Below are 21,185 nucleotides of genomic sequence, written 5' to 3' on the forward strand. Positions count from 1 at the left end.
CAGAAATGAGCTTTTGGCACTCTTTCAAAGCAATATTTTACTTCATTATTTTGTTTTATACCCACATTATGATTAAAAAGTGTCTTTAAAATACATGCACAACAGAAATAAGGCTCTTACTTTGAAAAAAAGAAGATATATCTGCAGAAAATGCCCTTTTTTTGCACTTACTTTACTCCATTTTTCACTCAAATTTAGGTTAAATCCCAGTTTCTTTTAATTTCATAGCTACAAATGTATCCTTTAAAACACCTGCAAGGCATAAACAGTGCTCTGAGTTTGTTAAACTGCATGCAAACTAAATATTACTGCAGAAAAACAACTTTTGGCACTTGTTTAAACTGTGTTTTACCTGAGTTTGTTATTGCATCCTGGATATTTTGAATTGCATGATTGAAAAACTGTCACAAAATCACCTGCAAGAGTTATATAACTCTCTAAATGTGTTCAAATTAATCCAAACTTAGATATTAGTTGCAGAAATTCTATAGTTCTGCTGTACTTCTTTGTTCAATCCTATTTCTCTTCATTTCTGTGATTAAAACAGAGATATTTGAAGTACTTTAAGGAGCTAAACAAGGCTGAATTAATTTGTCAAAATATATGCAAACAAAAATATAGCATAATTTAACTCCTTTGCATTTATTTTAACTCACTCAGAGTCATGTTTTATCCCATTATTTCTAACTTTTGGAGTAAGATTTTGCGATTTAAAGTCCCTGCAAGAGCGAAACAATGCTCTGAATGTATGAAAAACCAAGATATGACTGCAGACGTTAACTCATGGCACTTATTTTTCATCTGTTTCTGACGTCAGTTTATCGTCTTATCTTACTTTCATTTAATATCTTATAAAATGCCCTGATTTGAGTCCCTGCAGGAGCAACAGAGTCGCTTCACAGCCACACACTTCATCAGAATCCACCTGAGAGCTGGATGTGATGCTGCCTGGTGAGCGCTCTGTTGTGTGTGTAGTTATGTGTGTGTGCGTCAACATATCTGTGTGTGTTTCTGTTAGGACTGGGCGACTGTACCCGGCTTTGTGAACGCGGGTCTCCGTACATCTGCCCCGCCATGGCACGGATGTTCTCTGTGTATGCGTTACTCCGACGCCTGTCATATGTGTATATGGCGTCCAGCGTGCGGCTGCGTGCGTGTCTGGACTTGCGGTTTTGAGTGTTATCGAGCATGGTGTGTCCGTGCACGTCTACATAAGTTTGGCAGTGTGTGTGTGCAGGCGTGTGTGTGTAGTCGTTCCTCCCTCTGTTTAAGTTCTCTGTGCGTCTGTCGAAGCTGCTCAGCGTGTGGCTGTGAGACACGAACCCAAACTCGTACCTGGACGCCGGCCTCTCCGTTTCTGTGCACGCCCCTTCATCATCACTGTACTCAGCATCCCTCTGCACAAACCCAAACCTGTACCCTCTCTCCCGCTCCCTCCCGTGTAACCCGTAGGTGTATCTGGTGTGCGTCTCCACCGGCCTCTGCGTGTATCTCTGCCTGTGGCTGTCAGGCAGCGGCTCGGACGCTCGCCTCCTCAGCATGGGGAGGAGGGAGGAGGAGCGGCGAGGGGGAGGCGGTTGCTGCTGAAAGGAGGTGTCACCCATCCGTACCTGATTGCTGGAGGATGTTTGGCTGTATGGTTGGAGTCCGTTTGTGGATGTGCTCGGTGCCGGGCTGGCACTTCCACTCTGAAGAAAGAATCAAACGTCAACTTTAGAGCATGTATGCTTTTAGACCTCGACCTAATCGCTCAGATATTTGGTGACAAAAGCAACAAAAGGTTCAAATTGCTTGATCCCTCATCAGGTAATCATGTATTTATGGATGTTGTAAGGTGATCTTGAGTGCAGATGATTTCATCTTGCAGCCTCGATGAAGTCACATGAAGTAAAATGAAATGTATGCACTTGAATTGATTGTAGGATTCATAAGATCATAGCATGTCTTTATACCACAGACACATGTAGGTCAGCTGCTGCAGCGTTTACAGCAGATAGTCTCAAATCAGATCTGTACAGGAAGTGATATGTTCTTTATTTTTCCATCATAATCTTTTAAAGTATCAGACGCTGCATGTCGCTCTATAATAAATAACTATTCCCTGAATGATTCATGAAATCTGCAAACAAACTCAGAGTGTCTAAAGATTTCATCAAGTTGACCCACATCAGGAAACATCTGTCGTTATTAATTCATTATTTAATCCATAGATTTACATGTTACTGCTAGACTCTGTTTTAATGTTTAATTCTGCTTCTGCTCACATTAACGCTACGTGCAATCTTAGTCTGTCGCTGAGAAACAAAGAGGAGTCGTGATCTCTGCCTTTAAAAGACTTTAAACGACACGACGAGCTCTGCCACGGCCTCAAACTGTCACTCACTTCTGCTAATGTTGTTTTCAGAGTCGCACTGCACTGAGGTTTAAATCCAGAACATAATGTGGAACATGTGAAACACTCATTCAGCCGAGCGGCTTTCCAGAGATCTTCAAAGCTGCATTAAAAGGTGATCAGAGTTAAACGACTCGTACCTGTCGGGGAGCTCGCAGCACCACGAGCTGGATGGTGCCTCGGCTGTTTCCCTCCGACGACATGGAGCGTCTCAGAGTCTCCATGGCGGCGTGGTTGGAGCGTCCGAGCAGGGACTCGCCGTTTACTGCGATGAGCTGATCGTTCACACTCAAGCGACCGTCCTGTTGAAAGAGAAGACGGTGAAAACTCAAAGATCATCTTACTGCAGTGTTTGATGATTAAAACAAAAAGTCTGTAACTACAGGAAGTATCAACAAGAAAGACATTTAATTTTAACTTTGTTCAAAGTGAGCCAGGCCAGGCCACGCCTCAACACAATGGAACAACTCGCATCAAAGCTTTTTGCAGTAAAGGAACCGTACAGAGTAAAGATTTTGCAAAAGCAATAGTATTTCTAGTCACCCACAAATCATAGAGCGGAATTGTTGCTGTCAAAACCTTCTGCAACACAACTATGAGAGAGGATTGAAGCTGCATGAGGAAAATAAAGGGAGAAGGAATAGTTTCTTTGCAATTCAAGTATATGTCTTCAATTACACTCTTCAGTAAATAACAGGCCTCAGAGGCCTTTTAAAGAACCTCTTTTCTCTCATGTCACTTCAGCTAAAGTCTAAAACTACTGAATAATATTTAAACCCGAGCTGAGGGAAAAAATGGAGTATGGAGCAAAAGTCTCTCACAAAATAAGACACAAGACTGGTCAGTAATAAAGCTGTGAGAGGAGAGAGATGAAGAGGAATGGGCGGAGGTGGGAATTGTGTGTATGTGAGAGAAAGCGAAGTAGAAAATGAAAGAAGGAGGACGGCAGGAAAATTGTAGAGTTAGCAATCTAGTGAGAGTGGGAGAGCCATGATAAATACACAGAGCAGCTAATGGAATAGCCTCCGTGGGCACTAAATCACTTCTAAGTGTTTTAAATAGCAGGCTCTCATAGAGAGGCAACAGTGAATATAGTGCCCTGGAGGGAGAGAGGGAGGGCGAACGGGTGAGTGAGCAAGAGAGCGAGAGAAAGAGAGGATCAAATGAGAAGAGCGGGAGAGGGCACATTTAAAAAAAGGGGGGGGTAATAGAGATGAAGACACTCGGCGACACGCTGAAGACTCTCTTTGTGTGCGTGTGGAGTCATGATCTGTCCATTATGGGCAGACCTGACCTTTGACCTCATCTCATTAACAAGGCACCAACCAGGCTGACCTCTCATGCAGACTGGGATGACAACACACACACACACACACACATGTAGGGCTCCACTCGACAGAGAACTTTTCCTTTGTTGAATTAGATTTGTCTTTTTCTTTTTAACTCTTCTCACATGAAACTGCAGAAAATGAATCTTAAGATCCTGTGAATGATGTGGAAGAATAAAAAAGAAGAGCATCTACAAAGAAGCTAGAGATAGCTCAGCACTAAGCCGCTTCTGACCCGTGCTGTGGTCACTGAATCAGGTCATGGACTCACTGACTTATAACCCAAGCTGCTCTGATCATCCTGATTCTGATCTGAGAAACTTGAAACTTGTCACTCATAACTGTGTTTGATTTGGATAGTTTAAAAATAAGGGAAGCTTTACATAAAATAAAGTAGCAGCTCAGCTTGCAGCCTCCCCTTTAGTTCTAAAAGTGATAAGAGCACCTTAAGGATCACTGTGACGGTTTTTAAGGAGACCCCGGTGAATAATCCGTCTCAGCCTGTCTACAAAAACCCAAAGAGAGCTGACAGACACAATGTGAGTCTCCTCTCCTGGTGATCTGTCCCGTTTAAGAGGGCAGCCTTCTTAAAATTCTAGGATGTCATCAAAAATTGATGCTTGTGCCATAAAAAGCGGATGTCTCTAAAATTCCCAGTTAATATCCTCACCCTCCATGTAAGCAGCACCATGCTACATGTAATTTTAATTTGATTTCTTCAGCGCTCTCTTTGATGCGATTGGAGGACAGGATCAGGAATAAAGTCAACAACCGTTTTTTCCTCCTATAATCGAGGCCGCGGGCCCTGACAGCAGCAAAAAAAAGTCTTTAATGGAATGAGGTTAGATCTCTCCATGACTCTTCCTCCTCTCCTCCCTTTTTGTGTGTCTGTGCGTCTGTGTGTGTCAGTCAGACTCAGGGGACGCCCGGCTTCCCTCCTCTGTACCAGCCCTGGCTCTGCAAAGTCTCATCAGGCCCCCTTAGCTGCTTTGCATTAGCATGCATTGAGATCCAGGAGGAGACAGTCAGACGCAGACAGACACCCTGATGTATTGTGTTCCTGCTGAGTGTCTCCACTTTTCAATTTTTCCCTTTCTCCTCTTATTCCGCCTCTTTCCATCTCTCTATTGTTCGATCCTAATCATTTCTTCCCTCAGATTCCTCCTCTCCCTCCCCTCAGTACTGCCTGTCTCTCTTCCCTCTTCCTCTTATGTGGTATCTTGTCCCAGAAACCTGTTTTGCAGCCAGCTGGAGATCTTACTGGGCTGTTCTGTCAGGGTGCTATCACATCAGCAGCTGTCTGAAAACTACTTCTGAAGGCTCTTCAGGGAGCCTCTTTCTGGCCACCCTGATCCAAACCAGCCATTTATCTATAACAGCACACTCGTGTCTGTGCGGCGTCCATATGCAGAGCAGATCTGGGTGCAGCACGGAGACGTGACATGTCAAAGGGGGTGAGGTATTGAGGCCAAGTGGAGGGACCTCCAAAGTGCTGAAATGGGATGTTTCTCCTTCCTGATGCACTCACAAGCTGAAGTGAGTGCTGAGTGATACAGATAAGACGCTGCAGTGCTGATGAGGCGAGGCCGTTTGAGGTCAGAGGTGAAGGGAAGGAGAGCAGGAAATGACATGGAGGTGCGAGAAATGCAGAGGAAGGAGATAAGAGGAGACAGGAGTGATGATTGTGCATAAAACAATAACTTTAAGAAACACTGATTTGATTTAGTGACAGGAACGTCACACATGAGGAGAGAGACGCAGTGTGGCTCTCAGAGTTTCTGTCATTTCTTCTGATGTATTTTTCAGGAGCTCAAACACTGAAAGGATTCTTTGAAAGTAAACGCCTAATGAGACATTTTATGACTACAAAGAAGTCTTTTAATTTAAATAAGAAATGAGATGCTCGCATTTCAGATTTAAAAGCAACAATGTGAAAGTACTTTTGTTTCCACAGCTCATGAAAATATAACCCAAGTGTTCTTTACCTTGTAAGCAGCTCCTCCGTGGATGATGGACTTGATGAAGATCCCCAAGTCCTCCCCGGTCTCTCTGGACTTGTTCCCCTTTAGGCTCACCCCGAGGCCGGCAGAACCGGATTCGTTCAGCGGGACCTCGTACATGAGCTGCTCCCTCCCGTCCTCGTACACCAGGCTGCCCGCCTCCTCGCCTTTCTGCAACACACAGAAGACGACAGCAGGGATTTATTTAAGCCCCGTTCGAGACTTTTACCCAAGTTTTCTTGAAGTGTTATGTAAAAAGCTGCAAAGCCTGTTCATACAAACACCTAATACCTACTTTACATAATAACTGCTGTGTATGATGGCTGACGATTGAGGAAGGAGCAGCGTATCTAATGCACTGACTGATAATGCTTGCTCCTGATTATACTCAACAGCACAGTAAAAAAAGGAAGGGATTAAAAAGTCAGATGGAAGACGGCTGCAGGGAGGGGAAAAGGAAAGTAAGAGAAAGAAGACGAGGAGGAGAGGAGCAGGTGTTGTGTACCAGAAAGAGAGATGAAGGTGTAGTGAGGGGAAGAAGAAAGTGACTGTAGAGAGGTTATTCCATTTGGAGATGAAAGGCGCAGACGGGGAGCAAGCTATTTCTAAAGGAAACATAATAACCTTTTCATACCTCTTCCTGCAGCACAGTGGGGGAGGAAGAGGGAGGAAGAGGGACGAGGGGGGAGAGGATGGAGGCGCAGAGGAGCATTTAAAAGTAATAACCCTTCCCTGAGGTATACCCGCTCCTCTCATTCACACTCCACCTCCTCCCTCTTTACATTTCATTGTAATCTCTCAATCTCACTGTACATCTCTCCGCTCTCTCCTCCTCCCCTGACTCCCCTTTTTTGTCGCTACCTTCCACAGGTCTCCATCTACATCTTTCACCCACCCACTGCTGTCTAATGTGGAGAAAATGACCATGGCGGCGGCGAAAATAAGATGGAGGAGGGAGACAAAAGGCGAGGAAAGGAGAAAGAGGGAAATGTCTGTCATTAGAGGGTGGCATAAATGGAGAGCAGGGAGGAAGAAATGCCAGGTTCAGTCACCCAGGGAGAAGAGGGGCCTCGGCTCTACCTCTCTCTCAAGCGTTCTTTCTCTTTGAGGAGGAGGGTTAAGAGCGTGTGAGTGTATGCACGGATTCACACACCTCTTATTTTCCTGCTCTTTTTACGTCTGAAGAAACAGGACGGAGAGACTCAAGGTTTCAGAAACACATCTCCATATTCTGTTTGTGTGGTGAGTCTCAGCTGCACTGTAAATCAAAGTTGCACAGAGGCTTCAGAACCCCAAAAGAAACACATTTTTATACAGCTTACTTAAATAATAAGAGTTTAGAGCTGCTGCAAACTATTCTATCAATAGTTTTAAAGTTTCTTGTTCGCTATCGGGAAGGCGGAAGTGCTTCTGGACGCCTATCTGTTGAGAAGCGCTCTGAAATTGAGGTTGTGGGCGCTCCAAGCTCAAAAAAACGCCTCAGTGGACACGGCCCCAAAAACAGGCTTTTGTATGCAGGGTTCCTTTTAAAAGCAGGTTCGGTTATGCCTGATTTTGCTCTCCTTTCTGACTGTTTTGACTGCACGCGGCACAGAACGCTGGAAGCACAATGATGTCTGATTCTTGGTACACAGAGATTCCACATTTTTATGCAGAATCTGTCAGATTGAAAAGACAGAAGTGAGTCACGATGCAAGAAAACAAAAGAGGATGGATCTGCAGCTACAGGATGTTTTGATGTATTCCACATTGAAGTTTATAATCGCAGCATGTAGGCTGAGGGGGAATATGTATATACCAGCTATACCAGTAGTCAGAGGTTTACAGATCTGTGTACCAATGCCAGGATTGCTGAGGCTTACATCAGGCACCTCTCCCGCCAATGAATCAAGAAATCCATGTTCACGTTTCCTCTCTCATCTCGGCACAGCGCTGAAGGATGTGGGAGTCAAAATGTCCTCCAGTATAATGTTGTGGGAGCTCACACTTTCAACTCCACTGTCCCCTCACATCCCGTCTTCCTCCATCGGCGCTGCTTGGTTGGAGGTGCTTAATTAAAACAACAGCCTGTTAAAGCCTGCAGGCCGGGAGGGGTGTGAGTCAGAGCTCCAGTGACGGAGATAAACCTGGAAGGTGTCTGCATCAGAGGCAAGACATTCAAAGGGAACTGATCCGACCCGCTGGATTTAGTCACTGCTTTCATTTTGCATTTAAAATAGCTGACGGCTGAGTGACTGTTAATTAGAGCACGGACGATATTAGATACAGGGTGACATCATTTCTCAGTATCTTAGAAAGCATGAACAAGTGACTCAAAGACCTACTTTCGAAGCTTTTGCGGCCATGTTTACAACACTAACGACTCATTTAAGACAAATAATCTTCACTGTCGGGCTGCACTATCAAGAGAGAGCTCAATTCAACTAGTAAAACCTGCAAAATGAACACGTTTGCGTCAAGAGTGTTTGTTTTAGCAAGAAAGTCATGCTTTCGCTAACCTGAGTCGACTCAACCCAATTTTCATAGTGCACAGTGATGCGTTCAAGTCTGCACAGGGGGAAAGAACGGCGCCATGCTCCTGATCAGACGTCAATGAATCATGAAAAATATACAGGAGCTGTTATTTTGAGGTTAAATGATAAGATTATGTTGTTTTAGGGTCAAAGTATTGATAAATAGACGTCTTGATGATCAGGGCGTACGCCTACCTCAGTCGGTCCCTTTTCTGCATGTCATGTCCCGGTTTCCTGCTCTATCCACTGTGGTATCCTCTCCAAATAAAGGCACAACAACGCCAGAAAATATAACAAATTTTTGCCCAACAACAAAGTTAGAAAACCTGGTTCAAAAAAATCTAAAAATGACATCCAGTGCTTATAAACTTTAAGGGTGTATCTACTGGATGAAATAAGTTTACAACAAACACACTAATTCAGAGTGTTTCGTGCATGATGCGTTTGAGCGCCCTAGTTTGCTTTTAAACTTGTGAGAAACTTTCTCTTTTAGTGGATGAATGTGAAAAAGTCTGCACGGAGAAGCTCGGACGTCCACGTGTCGTAAAAATGTGATTAAATAACTCAGCTTCATCCTCGTGCACGCCGATACATCTGTGATACATCTGTGATACAAGCTCCGCTCATAATCATCAGATTCTTGACATGATGAGAAGAAGATGACGCACACTTCTTCCCTCGAAAGTCATGCCATCCATTTCTATTTCAGTCGCACGCAGACTTTGAGTCAGGGCTTATTTTTATCAACAAGGAGTTTCAGAGCGCCGTAACTCAAAACCAGAGGAATTACAAAGACAATCCGCCACTTCCTGCTGGAGAGACACTCCAGACGACTCAGGTGGCAACCTGGGAGGTTTTAAATACCTCTGTGATCGAGCTGCAATAACACGGGAGGTGAAGGTGGCTTCATCAGGGTGAAATTGGAAAGTTATGAAACAGGGAAGTCTCACACACAGGAGCTGTTTATCTTCAGAGGTATTTACACAACACACTGGATCTCAGTGGTGGTCCAAACGCAGCACACACTCCAATATCCCCTCTAATGCCCTTACCTCCAGGGCGGATTGAGTCCCCAGGGTGTCTGAGACCCCGTGGCTCCACTCTGCGACCCCTCCTCCCTCCAGTGTTCCCCTCAGCGATGGCTCTTTAACAAGCTTTTAGACCAGGAGAGAGACCACCCTCTCTAACCCCCAAATGAGGAGACAAAAAGGAGCTTTTTTACCCGACCCCAGGCTGGGTGGCGAAGAGAAGGAGAGGGAGGAGGAGGGGTTGATACACAGTGATTACACAGAGCCTTTTGTCATTGAGGATTTCTAAATGGGGGGTTTCAAAGCGGTGGGATTAACGGTGAGAGCGACATTCAATTAAGATGAGATCTCTGCGTGCTCGGTGGCGACGACAGAGCTGCCAATTAATCGCCTTAATGTCTGCATCACCGGCGCTTTACACCTTTGGCGCACGAGGAAGAGAAAGGGAAGTTAAATGACTGATGGAGGGATAACTGCGGCGTGTTCGGGAGGAAGGAAAGAAGAGCACAGAGGAGAGAGCGAGGAGGCAGGCCTGCACGACGACCCTCTTTCCTGTGAGCCGGCCTGGGTTTGCTGACCACTGAGGGTCAACCATGTGCAGACTGACCCTCCATCCTGTCCTCCAACTCCACTCCACAAAGAATCCAAGGACGAGAGCGCTGAAGGTTTGAGAGACGAGGAAACGCTGACAGGAATGAATCAGTGATTAGAAGTTATCACTTTTTAATTACTCAGAGAGTCTGAGAGGACAGGAGACGGGCTGGAGAACCCTCCTTCTTTTGTGCCAGAATAATGAAGCTAATTTGTGAGCTTTATTGTTGCTCTTCTGACTGAATGAGACCGGTCTGCCTCACAGAGCTGCCTACAGAGAACCACACACTGCTCATGAAACAACAACACCTCTAGTTCCTCTAAAAGTCGACTTTACTCGAACAAGGGTGATAAAAATAGACGAATGATGGAGGAGGGAATAAAAATCTTGGGTTGAGGCGATCTCGTCTCTTTTGCAGAATCCAGACCATCTGCAGGGTCCTGTTTCGTTAGTTGACCTCTTCTTCAAGTATCATGTGCATTAAAAAGTCCACTTCTGCTCCGTGTGTGATCTGCAGATTTAAAATGAATCATCATGATGCAACTTGCGTTTTCTGTCTCCCTGAAGCCCTTGTGTCTCCAGTTTGCTCTGCAGCTCATCTGTCCCACAATGCATGCATGATCCAAAGCAACCAGGTGCAAAGTAGCCATAAACAGCTCTTAAATGAGCACTCCTAAAAGCAGCTTCAGTCCATTTTTAAATGTTGGTGTTAACATTTAAAGCTTGCAGACTACATCGCTGACTTCCTGACCCCCAACAAACCACCTTAGATCCTGTAACTAAGTTCTCCTTGGTCAAATCGTGAACCTAGAGGTGATCGAGCCTTCTCTGTGCTTGGTGCCACGTCACACACTGCCTTCCTCTGAGTGGTTGCAGGGCTGTCAAACCGCTTCTAGAGGCCCTTTTTGAGGCTAACTTTACTGTGCATTAGATTAAAAATAAAGGGTTGTTGCAGGAATTTCTTAGAGGGACAAGAATGCGATTAGCGGCACGATTGAGCCCAGACTTGTGTTTGAGTTTCACTAACAGTTCCCCTCCTCAGCTGCACAAGCCGACTTCCCAGGACTTATTTATTTGGGTGTCAGTTTCAGAATCAGTCAGTCGTTGAATTTAATTATTTTGGATACAAGGACGCACCCCTGTGAGTAATGATCTCTCCTTTTTTATCCCTGCACACTGCCTCGACTGATACCTTCCCCGGAGTCTTTGTCATGCCGCGCACACGCCTGTTTATGAACTCAAAAAAACACACTTATTGAGCAGCTTTAATCAGAGTCTGTTAATCCTTTGACTGTTTGTGAGGGTTAAAAAGTGAAACTTTTATTTCATGCTGGATTTAAGAGAGGCGGGAAGAGGTTTCATCACCCTACAAACTTTCACCTCCACGATGGAAATGCATCAAGACTGACGGCAGATATCAGAGCTGATGTTTCTTTATAACAAACATGCAGAGCTGAAGTTAAACCTTGATTTATGCTAAAAACTGTGATGCTGGATTAATTATCCGTGGCGGTGGCGAGGTTAGTCGAGGAAAACTCTGCATTGTTTTTCAGCCAATTAATCCGAGCAGCCTCTGCATGTAACACGGCGATAATGAATTGCTGATCTGCATCTGATGGTTATTTTGAACAAACACCACCATGCTGCTGTGGATACATGAAGGCACTTTTTACAGGATAACACAGCCCCCCTGAAATAAATATTCATGTGCGGCCCACGCAGACGAGCAGACAGACACCTACACACTAACAAAAAATTCAAGGAATGGCAGATGGCCACGTCGGCTTAATGCATCTCCATCATCATTACATCTTTTGTGCGACTTAATCGTAGCGAGCCGCTCCTTGCTAGTGCTGCACATAAATTTCCACAACAATTTGGTACTTGAGAGCAGCAGGGGAGAGAGCGGAGCAATTAAAAACAGGCGAGGGAGGAAGACGGAGAAAGTGGAGGGAGGAAATAAGTTTTTGTGTTTTCAGAAAAATCGTGAGGAAGGGTGGGGATGCACTTACTGTAGGTGTGCTTTTACCTGTGTGTGTGTGTGTGTGTGTGTGTGTGTGTGTGTGTGTGTGTGTGTGTGTGTGTGTGTGTGTGTGTGTGTGTGTGTGTGTGTGTCATGTCACCTCTCGATGATCTCTGCGTTACATTCTGTGTGTTTATGTAATCCATCGCTGCAGAAACTCAATGACGCAGACCCTCAAGAGCGCCTGTGTGGTGTCTGTCAATATATGAGGGTTTATATATGTGTGTGTGTGTGTGTGTGTGTGTGTGTGTGTGTGTGTGTGTGTGTGTGTGTGTGTGTGTGTGAGTGTAAGTGTGTGTGTGCTTAGGGGACATCAAACCGTCTTTGAGGTTTGAGGACTGTGCTGCAGATAAGGGGCCAGATCTCACGGGGGCACCGACAACTTCAACAGCGTCGACAGAGACAGGAGTGAAGGAAGGCTCTCTCTCTCTCACTCTCCCTCCTCCTCCCCTCTTCCTCACCCCTCCTCTCCCTCTTTAAGTCTCTAATGCACAAATACAAGCAAGTGTTAGATGAGAACTGTAGAGGCTCTTCAAAGTGCACTTGTTATGCCAAGACTGCTGGGCCATTAATGAGGGCAAACTATTTTCGGAAGCAGTAACTTGGCTGTTTAAAGATTGTGTGTGTGTGTGAGAGGGAGAGAGAAAGGGAGCAAGTTTTTATCAAGGACTAGGTGTTAAGGAGTTTGCGTGCATGAGTGTGTGTGTGCAGCCACTTGAGGTGTGAATATGCATCAGTCACTACAAAGGCCCAGCACGTCTTTTTCAGAGCGCTTTGAAGTAACGGAGAGGGAGTAATCAGAAGAAGCACAGAGGACGGAGGAGAGAGCGGGTGACTTTCACGGGCCACCTGGCTGCATATGTGTGTGTTTTCTGATTCTGCAGCCCCGACTTTGACCTGTGACCTCAAGAGCGGTTGCAGGTAAACGCTCACTTAACACCGGCGGTGTGTGGACACGCTCTGGACACGCTGGCACGCTTCCTGTGTGTGACTTCCTCGTGCATCGCTGTGTCAACAAACCAGAGCGAGGGCAGGAAGGGTCGGAGCGTGCTCTGCGTGTGTTTGTTCAGAGCGTCCGTGCGGGGTGTTTATACGCACAAGAGCATAAAACGAAAAAAGAGGTCTGAGAGGGAAATGTGACACAATGTGGAGGAAATGGTTGAAAGAGGGGAGGAGGACTGACACAGCAAAGAAGAAGAGAGAGAGAGAGAGAGAGAGAGGAGGAGTGTGCTGTGCTGTGTTTTACCAGCTCCCGAGGCAGGAAGATGTCCTCCTGCCGCGCCACCACCACAGACACGCTCTCTCCCTGTTTGGTGCTGCGCAGCATGGCCACCAGCTCCTCCTGGCTGCGGCCTGTCATGTCGACTCCATTCACCTACACACACAACAAAAGAAAACACACACACACACACACAGAAACACACACACACAGAGGGGAGTGGATTAAAGCAAGGTGTGATCCACTGACTGAGCTTCTCCAACACGTATCAGAGGACGACACTCCAGATGCTGTGACAGTTTGAAGGATTGATTCCCAGAAAATGTCAGAAGACTTTTTCAACCTTTTAAGATTTTAGAGATAAAGGTCACAACATTTAAAAGATGAGTCTTCATCAGAGTTTAATTCAAGAGGTGGAGATGTGGACGGAACTTCACGGCTCTGCTGAGTAATGAAACCCAATTTTAATACAATTTTAAAAAATAAATAAGACTTCTGAAATATTCTTGTGCAAGGATAAAATTCAGAGCAAGCTGGTTTAGATGGAGTCCATGCACACATATGCATGTAGGACACGCAGCATTAACCTGCGCTACAATCTGATTCAACTCTACCTCTTCGTGGACCGGTCGTGTTTACCTCAAACTTCTCTAAGCCATCGTAGCTTTAGACCGGCTTTATTTCAGCTGCCGGGTTGATCCTCTGTGACTGACGACGCCACATTAAGCTTATAACAGGGTGCGAGTCATTTGAGTTAATGACAGTCAACCTGTACGAGCGTAGAGTAGCAGGTTAGCGTCTTTGAAAACATGTCACAAGTGCCAGACTTTGACTGGCCGTGTGGTGAAGGTTTCATATCTATTTTCTTGCAACTTGGTGCAACTTGCAGGTTGAGTTTTCTGCAAGATTTCTGCATAACAGACGCAAGGGTGCAACTTTTAAGATGCTAAAATATGCTTTTGTCCTAACATCACAATAAGAGAAAGACTGAGGCGCTCCGACTCTGTCTCAGCTCAACGTGCAGGAGCAGGCAGGTGAAACTATTGGCTAACGTCTCCCAAACAAAACACCAAGTTTGGATGTTTGTCATTTCTTTGCATGGGACTTTTTACAGGAATCAGAATCCCAGAGACACACAAAGAGCTTGTTGAGACTCAGAGAAAGATGGTTTTAGCTGCAGCAGTCTTTTAGAGATGCATGTTGTGAACGCAGTTACTTATTCCAGCCACCAGGGGAGCCAGAGAGCTCAAGTTGCTTCAGCTGTTTTGACTAATATGCATGTTTTTTTGCTAATAGAGAGTAGTCTCACCTCCAGGATGCGGTCTCCAGGCAGCAGGCGTCCATCTTTGATTGCTGCACCACGCTGCAGGATGTTCTTCACCAGGATTGGCCCTGGGCCGTGGACGGACGAGTCCCGGGTCACCACAGTGAAGCCAAGACCCTCTGTGCCTGCAGGACAAACACATTTCAACACATTATTCCCCTCGTCTCAAAGTTTTCCCCTCTCCTGTCCTGCTGATCCTGGTCTCTGGTTTTAGCTTCTTCCACCACATTAACTTCTGTTTAAGTGCCTGTTTTCCTCTGGGGGGGTCTGCTGCCTGGCTCATCCTCTGAGCCGCTGGGAGAAGGCTTCTCTCCGAGCCGGATTAGACAGACTCTGCCTTTAATTTCACGTGTGAGCAGGCCGAACGGTGCCTGATGAAGGGAGGCAGAGGGAGAAGATGGAAGGAAGGTGGGGGGCGAATGGAGGGAGAGGAACCTGAGAGATATTATTCCCTTCTCTGGCTCCCCTCCCTCGGGACACAACGTGATTTCCACAAAGATTTTCCTTGTGGGTGTGAGCCTGGTTTTTATCTGTGTGTATACACTTACAAGTGTGTGTGTGTGTGTGTATGTATCTTGGGCCACACACACACACATGCATGAGCCATCAGCCCCACAGCCTCCACCCTCTCCCTTTTTCACGGCCTCACAAGCCCCAAGCCATGAGTGAAATGTGCCACGCTCTGTGTTCGGTGTGTGTGTGTGTGTGTTTGTGTGTCTGTGTGTGTGTGTGTGTGTGTGTGTGTGTGTGTGTGTGTGTGTGTGTGTGCAGGGAGAGCAAAGCCGGCGTGGCATACTAAAGGCGGTGAGCGATGCTATCTGGTCTCCGAGCTAAGCCTCTGCCTGCCCTACATTAGCGCACCTAAAACCTCAGCGCCTGTCAATCACGGAGAGAAAGAGCCTGTTGCCAAGGGAGAGGGTGTTAGAAACCCCATAATATCCCCCGCTCTGATCTTGCATAGAGTGAAAGGGATAGAGGCAGACAGGGGGAACAAAATCAAACAACAGAAAGATGGAGGGAGAAGGAGAAGAAGTGCTGGGAGAAGAAAGGCAGAGAGAAACGCTCTGAGCCCATTTTCATCCACGGGGCTCCTCCCTCTCTTTCTTTGGGCACCTGTAGCGAGTGTGTGTGGGCGTGTGTGTGCAGCCCCAATCACAGCAACCCCCCCTTTTCAACGCCCCGGAACAGCACAGGTAGCTGGAACAGACTATTCACAGTGCTGAGAAGCTGGAGCAGCATTATCGACACATCAGCAGCTCCGGCACGGATGTGTTTGAGAGGGATAAGAGATAAGGCGGGCGGGGAGCCGCGCTGATTCAGGCTGGGTTCAAACCTGAAATAAAAACAGCCAGATGGTGTGTGTGAGGTTATCCTGAAGGAAGGGAAATATCTGCACTGAGGGGACTTACTTTCAATATTGACTTGTGTTCTTTCAGGGGAGACGAGCTCTATAAGGAACTATTTCTTTATAACACCAGCAGAGAAATATATGTCTGAGCTTGCTTGTTATAAGAAGAGGGGAAGAAATAACTATAATAAGGAACAGTTAATCCGACAAATCCCAGAATGCAGCAGTAAAAGAAAGGCTCTCCAAGGCTGCATGTTTACCTTTCTTCAGGTCGATCTTGAGCCTCTTCCCTCCCTTCTTGTTGGTAAGGTTGGCCAGGCTGGGCGGGACAGGACTCTTACTGGTCAGCGGACTCTGGTTGCCTGGGTTTGGAGACGGGGAGAAACGTCCAGCCCCGGCTGGAGGTGTAGGAGAGACCCTCTCTAAGGGGCCGGGATGGATCACCACAGGCGGTGCAGCAGGTGGCTCAGGGGTCCTCCCTCGTGGTTCAGGCTGCCTCACTTCTAGTCTGGTGTTCGGCTTTGGTTCCTGTCTTGGTTCCTGTCTTGGTTCTAGTCTGGGTTCTTGTCTGGGCTCCTGTTGGGTGTCTGCTCGAGCTCGGACTAAGACCGGACTTTTTACTTTGGCGACGGGCTCCTTGCCGTCGAAGAGCTGACCGATCAGGCTCTTCTCGTAGCGAGGTTTGTTGGCCTCTGGCAGGACTTCGAGACGCACGGCAGGGGTGCCCATGGCCTGGCGGAAGACTTCCTGAGACCTGGAGAGAGAAAAGGAGAACAGAGACACGAGGAAGTTCAGATTGTGGCTTTTTAGAGAAGCTGGAACGTTCAAATAAAGATATATGGAAGAAAAACTTCCGGTTAAGGCTTGACTGGGAGACAGGGATTCAATTTAAACCAACAGAGTGGATGTATTTTGCACAAGAGATTTAAAAGCCCTGATGAGGCGTTCATTCTGTGGATGTTAGTTGCAGCTCAGCAGGCAGCCCCCTGCACGAGTTGATAGTGCACCAGTCCCTCTTAAAATGTGGTCTTGCATGTTTTTGGATGCAGCTTTTGAACCAGTAAAAAATGGAACCAAAAGAAATTGAAGTGATCATATTTTTACCACATTTCCAAGAGCACCACAAGACCGAACAGAGCCAGTTTTCCAGCCTGCAAGAAAGTATTTTAGAACGCTGGAGGAGAACATCTTGTGCATCTTGAACAGAGCTGTATTTCAATTTGGATGGAGCTCCTCCAGCTGGTTTGGGACACTGCGGCGCTTATCAGATGTGGGAGAGACCTTGCAGCAGGCCTCTATCGCAAGCTTTAATAGAGTACCATCCACACAACACAGACGACACAGTGGGATGCAGTTAAATGGACCCATTCAGCTTCGGCACGGAGCGGACGGACTGAGGGAATAGAGCGAGCGTGGGGACGAGGAGAAGAAAATTAGGAACACAGAGGGAAGAAAGAGGCGCTTTCACTCCTCTGAAGATGTGATGGTGAGATAGGGAAGGCAGACAATGAGGAGGATTTGTCTTGGGCTGATAAAGGAGACAAACGGAGCGGCAGGTGAGGTATCTTGTGGCAGGTAAAAGAGAGACACACACACACACACACACACAGAATTATGTTATTCCTCTGCCTTATTTTAGCGTCTAATTACATCCCCCGTGCATAAAACCAGACGTTTATTCCTAGCTTTGCATCGATTGGTTTAAGGTCAAGCTATAATCTGCGCCCGGCTTTGTTGGAGAGAGAAATCCAACTCTGCAATCATAAGTGGACTGCTTGTTTTTTTCAGTGGTTTCTTTCTTTTCTCGCTGCTGAAATCGTGGCGCTGATTGCATCCTGTCAAGCTCACGAACAAGAATCAATCAGTTTAATAGCTCTGAAGTGGAAGTGTGACTATTTAGAGCCCAGACTGTGGATACGAAGGAGAGGAAGTGGCCTCTTGGTTCATTCTCTGAGATGGCCAGGTGGGGGCGACTGCACCGGTTACGAAAACAAGTCTGACTCAAACGACGTCTTCTGACCTCCTATTTTGATCATATCTTGGAAGGTTTTGTATCCACACTCACTGTACAAAGGTCTTGTCCTGCAGTGGTGTGTCATTGATCTGAACGATGCACTCGTCCTCCTTAAAGAGCCCCTCCTTCTTGGCACGGCTGTTTTCCTCGATGCCTTTAATGTGGAGGCCCAGGGTCCTTGAAACACACACAGAGGAGAGTCAACATGAATTCAAGGAGGTAAACATACATTATTGCATGCCAATGCTTGGATTCAACACAGCCATCTGGTTCTCCTTATGGATGTAGTATTCATTATCAGAAGATGTGGTGGAAGTATGGTGTGTATTCGTGTGTGTGTGTGTGCTTACCGTCCACTCAGAGAGGAGCAGTAGGGGACGACGTGGATACCCAGAGGGCCCCAGTCACCTGGAAACTCCACGATCCTGGTCATGGTACTGTCAAAAGAGTAAAACATACACTTGAAGACATCTTTAAGGACAAAGAACACAAAGACGGACAGAGTAAATATCACAGAAGCGCTATAAAACAACTGCAGCAGGAGGATTTGTGTCTGAGGGAGGGAGGTGGTCTCTTTCAGTGTTTGAAAAGCAGATTGAGGATGCATCAGGTTGTAGATGCTTTAACGGATGATTTTCTGTAATGTGACCCAGACTAGGGGGGAGGTCAGGTTTACAAAAGCTTGGACCTTCAGTGCAAGGAAGTTGAAACTGATAACAGTCAATGATGCAATCTTCATGGAGGGGCACTCCTGTGATGCTTAGGTCCTCCCCTGTGATGTGGGAATGATGCTCTTGGATGGAGGATGCAGGTAAACACACATTTGAACATATATGTAAATAACAGGCAGATTAAAGCATGGATGAGGTGCAGCCCTCTCTGGTGGGCAGTGTCAGAGTAGTTTAGCTTAAGTGAATGTGGAGTAACTCGTAGATAAGCTTCCTACGCAGGAATACAGTGAAACACAACAACACACACTCCTCGTCCTCCTGTGTGTAAGCTCTTCAACATCTATTTGCATTTTCCTCCAGGCTGCACAGATAAACAAATTAGCTCACAGGTATTCTGGAGAAAGTGTGTGTCTGTGTGTGTGTGAGGAGGATACAGGTGGCGACTTCACTGTTTTTTTTATCTACCTGCTACTCAAACAGCCAATCTAGCCGGTGGACAAAAGACGAGAGCAGGAGATAAAAGAGAGAGACAGAGAGAGGAGGGCTGATCAAGATGAAACAGAATGAGGTTCTCTAATAATCTCTGCAGAGTCCTGAACTGTGGCTTTTAACGGGAGATAAACAACAACAATAGTGCTTTAAAAAAAAAAGGAGAGGAGGCTGCTTTTCATGCTGGGATATAGAGGAATACTGTACAAAGAGCCCGAAGGAGGACCCCAAAATCTTTTGCCGTATGTCTTTTTATGCAGACGATGTGCTGAGTATGTATGATACTATTCTGTCTTTGCCTGCAGCATTTTAGGCCTTGCATTGTTTGACGTGAAGCAACAGTTGTTTTGTTTGCAGGCGTCCTAAAACTCCAGAAAGACAGCATTCTGAACTCCCTGCTGACTTCTGGAGCCTCTACCTGAGACAGAACAACAGCCATCTTCCCATGAGCAGGTGTATTTAACGCTCATGTGTCGGTTTGTTGTTGCTGAGTAGAAATCCACTTCAGCCAAAGATGTGTCTTTAAAAGAATTCTCCTCATTCTTCCATTTTTCAGATCTCGTTTTAAACCTTCTTTGCAGAGCTCTCCACTCTTCTCTCCTTCAGCCTTTGAAGTTGCACGAAAGCAGGCGATGAAAAATGGTCCCAAAAGAGCGATCTCAGCTGGAGGCCGAGAAACATGCAGGTGTTGTTTTCTGCACGGTTCCTCTGAATTGCTTTTAATGCGGAAAGAAAGCAACTCCAACAACAAACGGTGGCAGGAGTTCAAGGTTTATGCTCTGCGATCAGGAGCCCAAGGACTGGCTGGGATCATTATAACACACTCCTCTGTCACTGTCACGCTGCTCTCGTTAACCTCCACCAGGGTCACACACACAGGGTACTGTACACACACACACACACCCACACCCACACACACACACAAACAATTTGCATTCTTATTGCTGCATCTACTGCATGCTCACAAACTCCATCAGTCACATTCCTCTAAATTGAATTCACAGATACACACATGCATCAAATTTACATCTATTAGGGGACACAGTAACATCTAAATTACACATGTGCACAGCTCACACACACACACACATACACACACTTACTGAGTTTATCTTTAGTGGTGTAAACAATCAGGATGCACACACAGGTTTAGAGCTAATACTGAACGGTGTTCTCAGACTCCATCCCATTTACATTCCAATAAAAACAAACGGCTGCACAAACAAGCTCATCAGAGGCAGCCGTAGCTTGTTAGCGCTGCACGCTTATATGCAGAATAGCTCCGCTCACCCGTTTTAGCGTCCTACTGACACAAACACAAACAAAGTCGTTCCCCTGGGGTCGAGAGAGAGAGAGGTAAGGGACGGAGGGATGCATGAAAAGAGCAGCGAGGAGCGAGGACAGATGGAGCTCCCACTCTTGGTCGACTTCCTGAACATCGACGGAGGCCGAGCGCCCGAACAAACTCACGGCCGAGAATGTGCCCTCGCTTTCGCTCACCGAGGCTTCTTCCACTGCCAACCATCTGTTACCATGGCAAAGGATCTGTGGGAACAGAGCCACTATTGTAGCACGGCGCCGCCGAGACACCACCGCGCTGTAAAAACGCTGAAAAATCACCATCTGTCACTCCGACAGAGTCTCTCCCAAAGCCCTGGGAGTTATTTTTAATAGGAATGATTTTCTGAACGGAGAATCACTCAGGTGAAGATTAAACCATCTTTTACTTCTGTCACAGGCCGAGTGAAGGCCAGGGATTGAGGGTTGGAGGTCTGGGCATAACCTACAATCGTATTCACCGTGATGTCCATAAGTTTGCTGCACGTAGGGATGCATCTCCCCCTTCTTGTTCTTATGTAAGATGCTTTGGTTCCTTTAGTCCATCCATTGCAAGTCAGTGAAACTCTCCATGCAGCTGGAAACTCTTCCTCTTCACCGCTTCCACATTATCTCGCTGACTTCTTCTTCTTCTCTTTTGCAGCTGTCGTCTTCTTCGCCCAGTTAAGTTCTGTTTACACTCCTGGTTCATGACGTCAGTGCCAACCCCAACATGAGGAGTCATGGAGCAAGTGAGGGGATGCAGGAGGGACGATGTATCAATGTTTTATCCAATGCTTACTCCACGCCATGAGTGTGATCTGCCAAACAATCTGGTCCTCTTGTTTTAAGCATGCAACTTCACGAAGATGAGTGTAAACGTTACTCCTTGTGTGGACTCACAGGTGCATCAGAGGTGGAAGAACT

General features: G+C 46.3%; 1 protein-coding gene across 11 annotated transcripts in view; it reads right to left on the reverse strand.

The window, feature by feature from the left end:
• Positions 1–21,185, reverse strand: part of LOC117808245 (partitioning defective 3 homolog B-like) — a 140,549-nt gene that overhangs the window by 79,328 nt on the left and 40,036 nt on the right. For all 11 annotated transcript variants that reach the window (XR_004630192.1, XM_034677874.1, XM_034677875.1 and 8 more), the window contains 8 exons: positions 18,132–18,218; positions 17,833–17,958; positions 16,028–16,521; positions 14,405–14,544; positions 13,123–13,251; positions 5,706–5,891; positions 2,533–2,694; positions 1,611–1,688 (listed from right to left, as the gene is read on the reverse strand). Coding sequence is in view for 10 of the 11 variants with exons in the window: in XM_034677874.1 (XP_034533765.1) it covers positions 1,611–1,688; positions 2,533–2,694; positions 5,706–5,891; positions 13,123–13,251; positions 14,405–14,544; positions 16,028–16,521; positions 17,833–17,958; positions 18,132–18,218 (1,402 nt within the window). In the remaining variant the exon portion in view is untranslated. The remainder of the gene's footprint in view (positions 1–1,610; positions 1,689–2,532; positions 2,695–5,705; positions 5,892–13,122; positions 13,252–14,404; positions 14,545–16,027; positions 16,522–17,832; positions 17,959–18,131; positions 18,219–21,185) is intronic.

Source organism: Notolabrus celidotus, chromosome 24 (genome assembly GCF_009762535.1).
Source record: "Notolabrus celidotus isolate fNotCel1 chromosome 24, fNotCel1.pri, whole genome shotgun sequence".
NCBI classification, from domain to species: Eukaryota; Metazoa; Chordata; class Actinopteri; order Labriformes; family Labridae; genus Notolabrus; species Notolabrus celidotus.